A 14,589-nucleotide genomic window follows, 5' to 3' on the forward strand; every position below is an offset into this window, starting at 1 on the left:
TGAAAACAAAATAAAGGCAATCTCTCATATTTGAAGTCAATCCAGCTTTGTTTTCCCTCTATTCTAATTAGTCTCTCACGAGGTAAATGCTTTGTAATATCCATGTTTACCCTGATTATTAGATATTTTCACCAACCAACCTCATCTCCATCCACATCTACTATTAAGACTTCCCCTACTGAGGATCCAATTTTTATCCCACCTTCAATTGTCATGGCTGTCAAAGGCATACCATGTAGTTGGATCCAAAAGGGTTTATGAGTGAAAATCACCTCACTAGGAGTAATGCTGTTGTCAAAGGCTTGAATACAGGTTAAGTTTTTGTCAAAAGACCATGGTCTTCCGTTTATCACACATTCTATGTCCACAGCTTTTTGAAATTCAACTAAAAACCTATGATGCCCCCCCTCATTGAAGCTTAGAAAGCCTTCAGGATTCGAGATTTTAGTCCTGGTAGCTTTGAAAACTTCTTTATTGAAATTTTTTTTCCATCAAGATGAACATAAGAAGACATCTTTGTGCTCTAGCATCTACACGTTTTGTTTCATCTTCTATTAAAACAACCTCTTCTTTCTTTGTTTCTGTTAGGTTAAAACATTCCCAAAGCCTAGCCAATTCATCTATCATACCTATGTGATAAGTAACAGTCAATCAAAACTGTTATTTGCAAAAACCCTACTCTACCGCCTCACCCTTCTAAGAAGGAAAGGACAAACATCTTACCCGTTAAGGAAATGACTCGTATTTGCAAATGGGTAATGATAGGGTTACTACTTATTTACTATCTATTTACTACTTATAATGTATTTATTTTTTTATCATTTTATTTTAAGTATTTTTTTAACATCCTTAATCATTAAGAAAAAATTAAAAATATATATAATTTTACTAATAGTAACTTAAATAACCATTAAGTAAAATTAAAAATTAAAAAAAATCAAATACAAAAAAAGTAATAAATAGATAATAAATGGTAATAACCGTATTATTTTCCTTTACAAATAACTTATACCGCAGGGATTAGTTTAAAAATAAATAAATAAATAAATTGCACAAGTTACCAGACCTATTACCTACGTGAGTACAGCAGTGCGAGTCCGAGTCGGCTGCATGAGCATGTCCAAGTTGGAACATGTCCGTTAAAATTCGAAAAAGGTGACCATGATTACAGTTCGCATGCTCCTGTAGTGAAAGAGTTTTGTTTCAAAACCCAACTCTCGTTAACTATGGAAAGCAAGACCACTACCCACTTGGTAAACCTCTTGCAGTCTTGCATCGACAAGAAAGCCCATCGTGCCGGCAAGATCCTCCACGCTTTTGTCCTCCGGAACGGCCTCGCCTCCCAAACCTTCCTCTCCAACCGCCTCATCGAACTTTACTCTAAGTGCGGGAAAATCGATTCCGCTTGCCGGGTATTCGATAAAATCCCTCAAAAAGGCGTATATTCTTGGAATGCCATCTTGAGCGCTCACTGTAAAGTGGGCAATGTACAGGATGCCTATGCATTGTTTGTTAAAATGCCGGAAAGAAACACCGTGTCTTGGAACACTTTGATTAGCGCACTCGTTCGAAGTGGGTTGGAACAGAAAGCCTTGGATGCGTATGATGCGATGATCTCGGAAGGATATGTACCTACGCATTTCACGTTGGCGAGTGTATTCAGTGGATGCGGCGCCTTGTTAGCTTCGGAGCGTGGTAGGATATGTCATGGTCTTGTTATTAAGATTGGCCTTGACAAAAATATATATGTCGTTAATGCTTTGTTGTGCATGTATGCCAAGTGTGGGCTTATGAAGGATGCAATTCAAGTTTTTGGGGACATGCACGAACATAATGAGGTCACTTTTACAGCCATGGTGGGTGGGTTAGTACAGACGGGTCGAGTTATGGATTCTTTGAAAATGTTTAGACTAATGTGCAGGAAAGGGATACGTATCGATTCTGTCTCGTTGTCGAGCATTTTAGGTGCTTGTGCTAGAGGGATATCAGGAGAATTCTATCAGGATGATCTGAACAACGTCCTTTCGTCCAATGTGCATGGGCAACAAGCTCATGTTCTCACGATTAAACTTGGATTCGAGACAGATCTTCATTTAAATAATTCATTACTTGATATGTATGCAAAGAATGGGGACATGGATAGTGCCAAGAAGGTTTTTGCTCGGCTGCCTGAAGTCAGTGTTGTTTCTTGGAACATTATGATAGCTGGGCATGGCCAGAAATATCAAAGTGAGAAAGCTTTTGATTACTTGCAAAGAATGCAATGGTCTGGTTTTGAGCCAGATGAGGTCACTTATATCAATATGCTTGCAGGATGCATCAAGTCTGGCGATATAGAAACAGGGCGTCGAATATTTGACAGCATGTCATACCCAAGCGTGAGTTCATGGAATGCAATACTCTCTGGCTATACCCAGAGTGGGAATCACAAGGAGGCAATACAACTCTTTAGAGAAATGCAGTTTCAAAGTGTGCAATCTGATCGGACTACTTTGGCTATTATCCTTAGTTCATGTGCGGCAATGGGGCTTCTGGAGTTTGGAAAGCAGGTCCATGCTGCCTCACAGAAGGCTTCCTTTCATACTGACATATATGTTGCCAGTGGACTAATTGGCATGTACTCTAAATGTAGGAAGACAGAGATGGCAGAGTGTATATTTTATAATATGCCTGAATTGGATGTTGTTTGTTGGAACTCAATGATAGCTTGCTTTTCGCTTAATTCTCTAGACGTGGAAGCTTTCAATTTCTTCAAGCAGATGAGACAAAATGGAATATGTCCTACCCAATTTTCTTATGCTACTGTGCTGAGTTGCTGTGCGAAACTATCTTCTTCGTCCCAAGGGAGACAGATACACGCTCAGATAGCAAAAGATGGGTATATAAGTGACGTCTTTGTGGGTAGTGCTCTTATTGATATGTATTGTAAATGTGGTGATGTGGATGAGGCCCGGCGGTTCTTTGATATGATGCATAGTAAAAATACTGTTACTTGGAATGAAATGATACATGGGTATGCACAGAATGGACGTGGATATGACGCTGTTTCTCTCTACAAAGACATGATTACTTCTGGTCAGCAACCTGATAATATTACATTTATTGCTGTCTTAACTGCTTGTAGTCATTCAGGACTCGTAGATGTGGGTTTGGAGATATTCAATTCAATGCAGCTTGAACATGATGTGGAGCCTGTCTTGGACCACTACACTTGCATCATCGATTCTTTGGGGCGAGCTAACCGGTTTGATGAAGCAGAAGTGCTTATAGATAAGGTGCCATATAAAAATGATCCAGTTCTGTGGGAGGTGTTGCTTAGTTCTTGTCGTGTTCATGCTAATGTGAGCTTAGCAGAAAGAGCAGCGCAGGAACTTTACCGCTTGGACCCTCAGAATGCTGCTCCTTATGTGCTTCTGGCAAATATATATTCAGGGTTAGGAAGATGGGATGATGTGAGGTCTATTAGAGAGCTGATGAGTGATAAACAAGTCATTAAGGAACCAGGTTATAGTTGGATCGATAATAAGAATAAGGTGCAAACCTTTAAGGTGGATGAAGTTCAAGCAGTAAGCGGAGGAACTTGTTAGAATGGATGGTACAAAGTCCAAATTCCTACAGGAGGCCTGATATTTGTCAAGAAGGATTTGTCGAATTTGATGGGAAGAGACTTTTTTTTAAAGGATGGATCCCCTTGATTTATTAAAAAGCCCTCACTTATTTGATGGATGTACCCTCAGGTTGCTGGTGCTCATCTTTGAGGAGACTCACTACCACTTGGAGTTTTATGACCTGGAGGTCATTTTTTTCTTCACTGCTATCGCTTTGGACAATCAAAGGCAAGTTGAGACCAATTTATGGGCAAGGTGCTAGGTTTGAATCAAAGATATCTCTCCCCTCCCAAGAGAACCCTTCCATGGCGAGACCACATCTTGTGGTGGCCTTCAAAAGGAAGGCGGGATTCTGGTTCTCACCATTGTTTTATATCAGAATCTTAGACAAGGATTGATGCTACAAGTTTCAGCATGTGAAGCAAGTTCTTCTGTCTCCGTCTCTTCCCTCAAGGACCGATGCTATTCATCCCTGATGGTAACAGTGATATCCATTTCATGCTTGTAATTATTGTTTAATTTCCAAAATGAACAAGGTTGAAACTAAATTATCCAGACTAATTCAGGCATTGTTTGTTGTAACAAAATGACTTCTTAAGCTCCTTTTTTTTATTTAGAAAAACGATTAAGAACTTGCTTTTTTCTTGTATAGATGGCAATGAGTAACACCAGAGTGAGAAGGATACAAGAGATTATGTATTCTGCCTCAGAGGGTGTTAAGAGCTTGTATTCTGCCTATTTTTTCTAATGTAGATGTTGCAGTGGAGATTTTACAGTTGTTGCCAAAACCTAATGACTAAAGAATCACAAGTTTGAGATTTTGAACGCACTTGGGAATAGGAAAATAGTGCCATATACTTTCTGACAGAATTCATATCAGAGTAGAAAACATAAATGTCTCCGAAAAACCAATGAGGTTACAAAAGGAGAAATTGCATAGTCAATAATTCGCATTATTAATAGAAAATAACATTTAACCTTTCACTCAAAAAATAGAATCGACTTTGGATCTAGAAATTTCAAACTCAAGTAGTCAATATTGTGTATATTCTAAATGAATCTGACAGATCACCAAGGAATTTCCTGACCATCCCAGGCAAAAAACTTGCCATTGTCGTGATTCTTTGCATTTTTGATAATGCCAAGGAGCTTCTGAACTGAGAACTCTTTGGTAAATAGCTTGCCCTCTGGAACATTTCTCTGAAATGGCCTAGAGAGATCAGTGTCCACAGTGCCAGGGTGCAACAAAATGCATATAATTGGATCCTTTCTTCGGGCAAACTCTACCGAGACAGTTTTCGTCACTGCAAGCATCAGTTGCAAATGAATTATAATAATACAACAGAACCACTATTTGTTTCTTTTGATCTGTTTGATCACATGGAGATTGATAGGTATATATTATTGAACTTTATCAATGGAAGCACCCAAAATGTTCAATAACATGTCTTGAGTCAGTCTGTAGCATTCATATAGGTATATGAATATACCACAACCATTGACATTAGCACCGCTGGTGCAACATTTTTAATAGCAATACGAAACAGAATTGAAAGATATCAATTGCATGTAGTAATGATCTGAGTGTTAGAGCAAGAAAATCCATGCTAATGAGAATTAAATGAAGAATTCATACACTGATTAAGTGCAGTCTTTGAAGATCGGTATGAGTGCCAACCCCCAAGGCGATTGTCCCCAATGGATCCCACCCTGGCGCTTAAATTGGCCACAACTGCAACGTCCCTTTCAGTCCCAGAGCCTCCACCAACCTTTAGAAGAGGCCACATGTGCTGCTTGTACAAATAACAAAATACAATCTTTGATCATATTATTAAAGAGGCTACAAAAAGTTCAAACAAAATAGTAGATAAAGGAAGCCCTATTGCAATCATTTCGTAACATGCTTATTGCATATGATATATAACGACCTAACGAAGGCTTAACTCACATCTAGGCTCATACTAAAAATAAACTAATTGATGTTAAATTGGAGCCCCTTTGAATCATTATAAAAGGCAAAAACTTCTCCCACCCAAACAATTTGAGATCCCATTCATCACCTTCCTATACTCAATCAGGGGATTACATAATACCACCGTGTTTTGGAAGCTAGTTCTGTTAAGAAGCAATTCCTGCATCTAGAAATTATTTCTTGGAGAAGTCCTGTGATAATGAAGGCGAGATGCTAGATCTAGACATCTTTCCAGTCTGATAACATGAAGAAGCCTTCTTTCACACTTATTTTAAGCATATATTACTAACACAAGCAGTGGGCGGGAATTTATACCAGTACATTCATCGTCTTTTCAATGTTCTCTGGATTAAAGGGTGGTTAGAGGGTGAGGACAATGGTATCAGTACCTGAGTTTTTTCCCGTTCAAAAACTCATGGCAAATGTTTTGATGACAAGGAATCTCGGAGACTCTGCAAATACAACTTGTCTTTTACCCCTGTTCAACCCCAGACATGTGTAACACGTCCCCATCACACAGATTAGGTAAATTATAGGCTTTTCACCTATGAGACGTGGCCCCTAGAAAGTATGGACTATATGCTAATCTCATCAAATCAAGCACTAAAAAAATATTATTCAGCATTTCATTCAAACTTTATCAGACTTTCTTGCCTAATAGGATGCAGGGGTCAGTTCTGCTAAACCGCTTTGTTCAAAGCTAAAGACAAGTGACAAAATCAAAAATTATCAAGCATACCTTGATCACTAGAATAGGACCAACGGCATTAACTTCATATGCAAGAAGCAAAGATGACTTTTCTACTTTGCTCAATGTTGTTTCTGTACTGCAAATCGAAGAATATTAGTGACTGCCAGGATTTATTGGAAAAAAGTAAGCTCCTGGCACCAAGAATCTTAGCTCTGGTCCACAATCTGAACTTATACTGCAGATTTTAACACCCATTACAAGTCTCGAAATCCTGATGTAAGCAATGACACGAGCAGTACCTGGGTGCAGTACATCAGGTATTGAAAGAATGCCAGATGCATTAATGAGAAGGTTTAAAGAGCCAAATGTTTCTCTAATGGAGTTTGCAGATGCCTGAAATGTGACATAAAATGAGGAGAGAAAGTAAATAGCAAAACCAAATTGAAAATCTTACACCTTTATTTCTTTTTTCATTTTCATTTTTTATTTTCATTCATTTTCTTTGGAGAAAGCAAAATTAAACAATCTTTCCATATCTATCTCAATTGGCCTCCAACTTTTCGATCCCTCTATCTGAATTTCCAACAAAAGGCCTAATACCTTTCCCATTAATCTCAATTGCAAAAACAACTATTGAACTCAAATGATGGTAATTAGGAAAAGCAAAAATTTGATTTCATTAGTCCACCAAATAAGTGCAAAAAAACCATGTTGGATGGATCAAGATGCAAATGTTAGCTCCTATTCAAGTAAGAGAGTGATGTAACCTCTATGGTGCTCTCAAGGGTTAGATCCAACTGTTGAATGCTAAGTCGTTCAGAAAATTTGTTTTTCAGATAAAGAAGCCCAGTTGCAGCATCAGGATGGCGGCAAGTAGCAATAACATGCCCTTTCTCATCCTTATCCAGCAGCTGCTTAACCTATGCAAGCAGAAAACAAGTCAATGCCATACAAAGAGAATTACTTCAATAAATGCATCATCGATTTTAATCTCTCTCTCTCTATAATGGTTCATTATATTCAATCTCAACTTAATGTCAACAATCCCAAAAGAAGAGAAAGAGGTTTCAGGAAAAGCACTAGGCAGGAGCACAAGCACGACAATGATTCTCACAAACATCTAACTTATTTAAAAATGACTCCAGCAAGGCTGTTTTAGTACTGCAAATGAACTTAAGACGACGCACTGAAAACAAAGTAGCATGCTAAAAACAGAATCAATTCATAACATAAAGGAAGAACCAAAAGAACAAAATTCGATATCTAAGTATGTTCAACTTTGGCACTGTCTACTATTTAAACAATCTCCAATCAAGAAAATAACTGTAGAACTGATATTTTAATAATTTCCCCTACGTAAAAGCATTACCTAGCCATAAAAATCATATGTGGAAGATTTTATTTATAGATAATAATAGTCATAATACTATCAAGCCCTAAAGAACCTAAATGGTGGCCTCCCATAGACATCAAAAAATCGTCTTACCAAATTGTGAACAGAAATTTACAGTTGACTCATTGGAAGAATGGGAAATCCAACAAAAGCACTAAAACAGAGTTCAGAACGTGCTTGAAAGGTTATTCTAGACTGCCAAAGACAATGATTGTTCATTGACCACCCTTAAACCAGGAGTAGACAAAAGTTGTACAAGAAGACAATGAATGCAATATTTTTCCAGGTCTTTACAGAACCAATAGGGTAACACCCACTACTTGATGTCAAATCACCTTAAAATTATTATTTTAGAAATATTTTGATCAACAATCCAAAGCATAAACTGAAAGTTCATTCTTCCCCAATGTCATAAAGCATATTGAGCAAAGCTTTTGAGCTTTGTGGCGTGGTACTGCAGATAGAGAATCAAGGGCTAAGGTTAGTTGAAAAGTTGAATCCAAAATTGGAGGGTGGCTTGATTTTTAGCAGATTTGCTGATTTAAAACCTCTGTAAAGAGAATATAGTAGTCCCTATTCGCTCAATATGGATCTCTATCAGTTGCTTGGGTTAAAGCCTCTGTTTTAAGAGGTGAAAGCTTTTGGATTGCCACCCAACCTTTGCAATGCTAATGAAGCTAGATGAAAGTTTCAGAGTTTAAAGCATGCAGCCTTTGTTAAACTCACAATTGTAAAAGGAGAAAATACTTCTCTTTGACAAGATAAATGTGCATGTTGAGAAATGGTACTCAGTTCAAATTGCTACCAGAATCAAATTCAACCGAAGTGCTTCCAAATCCTAATGTAGAGGATTTAGTCTTTTGGGATCTGCTAAATCAGGATACTTATGAGTTTGCTTCCACTTAAAACGCTTTTAGGAGACATTGCTATTCCATAAAGCCTGGCTTGCTGGCCAAAAACAACCATACATAAAAGACAAGAAATCATCAAGGCTTTTATAATGGGGGTTAGCCATATCAAATTTTAATGAAGATGCAAGAAGTCAGGGGACCATTTTGGCTATGCTGTAGTTTTGTTTCTATCAGATCCTGGAAAATTGCCAACATTCTGCTCCATTCGTATTTGACTTGGACTGTTCAATACTAAGAAAAGTTTCTGGTGGCATGCCGATGCTTGTTGTATTTCCATTTTCCTCAATTATGATTTGCTTGACTTAAATAGGTAGGCTTTTTTTTGGCTTGCTCGGTTTGAATATTAGATCATTCACCCAAAAAATAATAACAGAAAAACAGAGAACCAGTCTTGAACAATGAATTGGAAAATGTCCCAAGAGCCGGGGCTCAAAATGAAACCCCTAATTTTTTCCCCATTCCAATTGTTAATAGTTGGTTATTCCCAATATTTCCAAAATTAACAGCATAACCATTAATTTATTGGTAGCATCTAGGCATCACCATTACAGGACATTCAAACATATGGTAATTATGCACCAAATCTTTGAACTCATTTACAGGTAAGCTATCAAATTTAACGCCCTTACGTTTACCAAATTTATTTAATAGTAGCGAAAGGTCAGGGAGAGTCCGCATTTGGTTCATCTTTCAGAACATAGCCTAGGCACATACAGAAAGAAATGGAAAGAAAATCTTTTTATTTAGGAAGAAGCTTCATTTCTCCTTCGCTTCCATTAGCTTTGGAAAAAAGCGAAATTTAAGAAGTGCCATGAAAATGCAATATTCCCCTAGCAAAACTTTACGGATGAAACGGACCAATCCATCTTAGATATATAAACCATGTACGCCAAAGAGTGGAAAGGAAAATGCATAAATGTATAAATGTAAAGAGAAGGGGAAGGAAAGCTCACAAATTCAAGGCCAATTCCTCTGGAAGCTCCCTGCACCATGGAAACCCCACCTTCCAAATTCAAAGCAGAAGAAGATATTGAAGACACCGAAGCCCGTCGCCATCGGGCTATTGATCTCATGCTCAGCGGTGTTGTCATGAACACCCGCTGGTTCAAAAGGAAAAGCTTATTCATTTTGCACTTTGTTTGACGTTAAAGTGTAGACTATAGAGGCTCGGGTGTAGAACAATGCATTTGGAGTTCTCAACTGAACGCCTCGCGTAAATGCAAAATTGTATGGCTGTTAGCCTGCCACCATTAATGTTTCTTTAGTTCAACTTCGTGTGCGACTATGAGCCCCGCTTTCTTTTATATATATATATATATATATATATATAATATTTCTTAATGCGGAATGAGTTTTGCTAAAATAACTTTGTATAAACAGTAATTTTACTGTTCATGTGTACATACTTTTACACGAAATTCTGTATTTTTCTTTATCATTTTTCATGGAGAATAGAAAAAATAATGGGGAAAAAATAATTTCCTAAAACTCCCATATTTGGGATTAGCAACTATTTTTTTCTAGGTTAGCATTTCATTAATAACAAAAATATAGGTGTAAAAGAAGGGTTGAAGATTTCAATAAATATCCAATTTAAGAGCATTAGAGTATTGGCAATGGTCTAACAAAATGCCATGCAAGTTCATAATTTAGCTATATTTGTCAAAAAGCTTCCACATTGGACTAGTCAATTATCCAAAGCTCAATATGTGAGCTACAGTAATTCTTGAGTGCTCTCCAAAGTTGGCGAGCTACTATTCACATTGCATTAGAGTATTTTATTATTTCATCAACCTCTCCCTCTCTTTTTCCCTCGTTCTTTTCTCTTTCTTCAACCTGAAAGCCACCCAGACATACTTGCCTGCTTTTCTTCAACCCGCAGCATCCCCTTCTCTCCAGCGGTCATCTGCGTTGCCATCGTCTTCCAGGCCAAATGAGTTGCTTACAATAGCAGTCATTGACCATATCAGCACCTCACTTCACAGCTCAGATTTGGCTCCACTCTTTATCTCTCCTCCTTCACAGCTCAAATTTGGGTTTCTAGCTTCCGATGGAACGCGAATCGACGAAAATGTGAGAATTGGGCTATGTTCCTTCTAGCGATGGTAATCTTTTCACCATCAGGTCCCTATTTTTTTTTCGAAATTTCTCAATTAGTTTATATTGATGGTTTTTTTCCATTCTCTATGATGTTTTCGTTTCTGGCCTTTTCCTTTTCCAAATTGGTTGAAAACAATTGCTTTGGTTCCTGATCTGTCTTACCCGTTTACTTAAAACCCTAAGTCAAATAATCGAAATTTTACTTCTTGTTTGAATTGTGTTACACTGTTGTTGCTTGAATATTTTGTTACTGATTTGTTTGACTTCATATAAATGTTGATTTGTTGAAGAGCCAAGGGAATTCTCAAAACAAATGAAGAAATAGTCTGGTTGATTGAAAGAACATGGGTGGAAGTTGTGATATAGTGCTTATAAGACCATGAACCAATGAAGAAATAATCTTAAAGGGTGTAGATCTGCTGAAAATCTTATACAACTATCTATAGAAAAAATTAATATTTTTGCAATGACAATGTCCTCATTACATCCTTTCAATGAAATTAAGATCTGTTGAAGTGATAAAAGTTCCAATTTTGGAACAAAAGTTATGAAGGAAGGTTATATAAGAGGGTGAGTATTATTTTCATGCTTAATGTTTCGCATATTTATATTTTTGCAACAAGGACATTTACAGGCTGCTTTCTAGCAGGTACTTCTTTCGTTCTCAAGGTGATCACTAAAGTATTCATGTGTTTGGAAAAGCTCTTTTATCCACTTGTTTCTATAACATTATGATCTGAACTTGATTTCGTGATCTTTATGAATCAAAGCCACAACTTATCACCTAAGTGGGTAGCAATATTAGTTGTTGGTGGGGTGCTAGTAAAGTAACTATTCCATCTATAAATTTATGCAGTAAAATGTTGCAACCTTTCTCTGCCTATCCAAATTCAAGATGGATTTTTACTTTTACATATTTCTATTCAGATATACATAGCATCTTTCTCTATTGGACTGAGAGCAGTCCCTTGGGTGATTATGTCTGAGGTAACTTTCTGCATTTTCAAAGTGCAACAAAGATTTCCGAAAATCTAGGTTGGAGAAGTCTCTCACATGCTTAAACAATACATGTCAATTTGATTGACTGGATTGGAGGAATTTCTGCTAAGTCAGTTGGAAGAAAAAATTTCTATTCACGGTGAACATGTGTAAAGGCCAGAGGGGGCTGAAATGTGTTCTCTTGCAAATTTTTCCAATTCATGTGAAGGGGGCTGTTGGGAGCTTTGTGGTGTTGGTCAATTGGTTGGGTGCTTGGGCAGTTTCCTATACATTCAACTTTCTAATGAGCTAGAGTGCTTCAAGTAAAAAAATAAAGTCCCCAACATTAATGGAACAAAACAAAAGGCATTCTTAGTTTACATTGTTGTTCAACTGAAGACTTTTATCACTCATTTATTTGATTTTTCTTCTTCTTCTTTTCCAAACACTTTTTTGATTTACTCTGCATTTTCTGTGATGACGGTTCTATTTGTGGCGAAGTTAGTCCAAGAAACCAAAGGAAAAACACTAGAAGAAATTCATGCAAGCATCTCATAGAAAAGGAGAAAGGCTAAACAAAGAATTGAAATGGACAATAGATAGACAGGAGATCCATGATTGTACTCATGTCATAGAGGATTACTACTTTTATGTTTATCTACTTTATGAAGAGAATTTTCTTTCACATCTTCACAATTCCAAGCCTAAAATAAAGACTTCGTCTAGTTTTTGGTTGGTTTATTTGAGAATTAGCAAAGTTTCCTTCCCCACTTCCCTTACAAAATTAGTTTGTTGGTTTCAAAAATTGTTGTATAAAAAATTTTTGTCAAATATTATTAAATATATGAAGTGTATTTGCAAAATATATAAAAAAGAAAACTTGTCAAATATTATTAAAATATATAATATTATATTATTATTTTGACTTTAAGATGGCTAGTCCAATGTGGATTCATCTAGCCAAAAGTTTATGTTATAGCCAAAAGTTGAGATTTTAATCAAATTTTAGACTTGACAATGGCTAGGCCATTGCCAATGTTCTTATTAGTGGACTCAATAAACTTTGGCCAAAATTTAGCTAGAGAATTCACTTTTATAAATTTAGCTAGTCACTTTTCAACAACACCAATACAGACTCTCCAAATTTATCATTATTCTATTAAAATATTAATTTTGACATTTTCATTTATTTTAATTTTAATTGTAATTTGAATATTTATTCATTATTAAAAAAAATACACATTAATTTTCTAACTTTGATATTAGATTTTAAAAGAAAAAATCGGCATCAGCTAATCATAATATTGCAACACTATAACTTGAAGCACTCCAACAAGATGATGTCATGTCATTGAAATGATGACTGATAGAGACTGACCACCTTCTATGGTTGAGTTTGAGATCTGGGCGTTTCATGCTTTTGAGATGAAGAGGAATTTTCTGGAGTTGTGGGCTCGCGCGAAACGAATAGCATGCAAGAGAGGAAATTTTTTATACCAAAATAATATTTTGTCAGCAACTTAGATTCAACAGATTTGGCTAGTAAAAATGATCAAAGTAAAAAGTATTGTAGTTTTGTTGAGTTCACTACAGTGAATTTTTATGAAATTTAATTAAATTTTGACCAAAATATAACTTTGTTGAGTCCACTGCTAGTACTCTAAGCTAACACAACACCAAAAGATAACATTTTAGGGCTCAATAAATTGTACTCCTCACATTGCAACAAATTTTGGTCAAACTAAGGGGGCCTCTTTGATTGACAATTTTGATAAGTTCAACTAGAGAGTTATGATGTCATGATTAGAGATTGAGATACTTGATGTACTTCACTTTGTTGTTTTGGATTATTTGATGGAAATAACCTCATCACCTTCTCATCTTGATCCTTAGTGAGTGAAAAGAATATAAACTGTCGTCAAGAGATGAAGCAAGTGACACATGGTGGTAGATGAGAGGTCCGAGGTCAATTTTTCTTTTTATTTGACAAAATGGAAGAAACAAATGAGATTTAAGCTTTTTGAAATAAAAGATGCTATATTGGATGGTAACAAATACATGTAAGTATACTTCCACAGCATCACTTTGGAGTCTTGACAAACAACACTGTTGCACTAGTTGTTGTACTCCCCTCTACCATCATAGATGGCATGTTCAAGCTTTTCTGTCTCCCCCCGACACCAAGATCTTACATCCACTAAATTGATCCCATTTCTCCAGACCCACGGTGTCTCTTAGCCATGGGATAAAGCACCAACGCTCCTTCCTCTCCCCCTATTCTCTACTTTAACTCTAACTTCCCAACTTCCCCACCCTTTCCCCTAGCTAGTTCCAACTAACAACAGGTGATCCCACCATCCTCTTCACATCAGTAACTATGGGGGATGACACCTATGTTGATCTTACAAATCTTGTATATCACAATCCTGACTAGCATGACTCAGAGAACCCTTTGCAACGGTTTTGGATGGAAAAAAGAGCTTAGTGTTAAATACAAGTGGTGCTCTCTCTCACATCTTGGAAACTTGATTGGATGTTAAACTTGAAATTGAACACCAACGAAAGAACCAACCGAGTTAGTTTGCACCAACAATAGATACATCGATTAACACTATGAGCTCGAACAAAGATTCATTTCCATGTTGGTATAGTAGAGACTCCTACCCCTAGCTACCCTCTTAAACCGAAAATTGTGACATGTGCTCATCTACCCTGCAATCATCTCTCAAACCCAAAGTTCTTGTGGATGCCCCCCACTACCATAGTTATGCTCAGATAGTCAAAAGAAGCATGATGTATGTGAATTCTCCTGCTCCAATCAAACCTTCTATAACACTTTAATATATTCCACTGCTGATTATAGATAGGGTTAAAAGGGTATTCTACCAAAAGAAATTGTTGAGAAGGGATGCAAGGAGTGGGAGAGTACCCTTGTT

At 36.8% G+C, this 14,589-nt stretch overlaps 2 protein-coding genes across 2 annotated transcripts; one reads left to right on the forward strand and one right to left on the reverse strand.

The window, feature by feature from the left end:
• The first annotated feature begins 1,006 nt into the window (after positions 1 to 1,006).
• On the forward strand, positions 1,007 to 4,396 carry LOC121266247 (pentatricopeptide repeat-containing protein At4g20770). The gene has a single exon (XM_041170024.1). The coding sequence runs from the start codon at positions 1,227 to 1,229 to the stop codon at positions 3,585 to 3,587; it is 2,361 nt and encodes a 786-aa protein (XP_041025958.1). The 5' UTR covers positions 1,007 to 1,226; the 3' UTR covers positions 3,588 to 4,396.
• A 47-nt stretch (positions 4,397 to 4,443) lies between these two features.
• On the reverse strand, positions 4,444 to 9,854 carry LOC121266249 (C-factor). The gene is made up of 6 exons (XM_041170025.1): positions 9,529 to 9,854; positions 7,039 to 7,191; positions 6,571 to 6,664; positions 6,320 to 6,402; positions 5,245 to 5,398; positions 4,444 to 4,912 (listed from the first exon to the last, which is right to left on the reverse strand). The coding sequence occupies exons 1-6, from the start codon at positions 9,700 to 9,702 to the stop codon at positions 4,677 to 4,679; spliced, it is 894 nt and encodes a 297-aa protein (XP_041025959.1). The 5' UTR covers positions 9,703 to 9,854; the 3' UTR covers positions 4,444 to 4,676.
• Between the last annotated feature and the right edge of the window lie 4,735 nt (positions 9,855 to 14,589).

Source organism: Juglans microcarpa x Juglans regia, chromosome 5D, assembly GCF_004785595.1.
Source record: "Juglans microcarpa x Juglans regia isolate MS1-56 chromosome 5D, Jm3101_v1.0, whole genome shotgun sequence".
Lineage (NCBI taxonomy): Eukaryota > Viridiplantae > Streptophyta > Magnoliopsida > Fagales > Juglandaceae > Juglans > Juglans microcarpa x Juglans regia.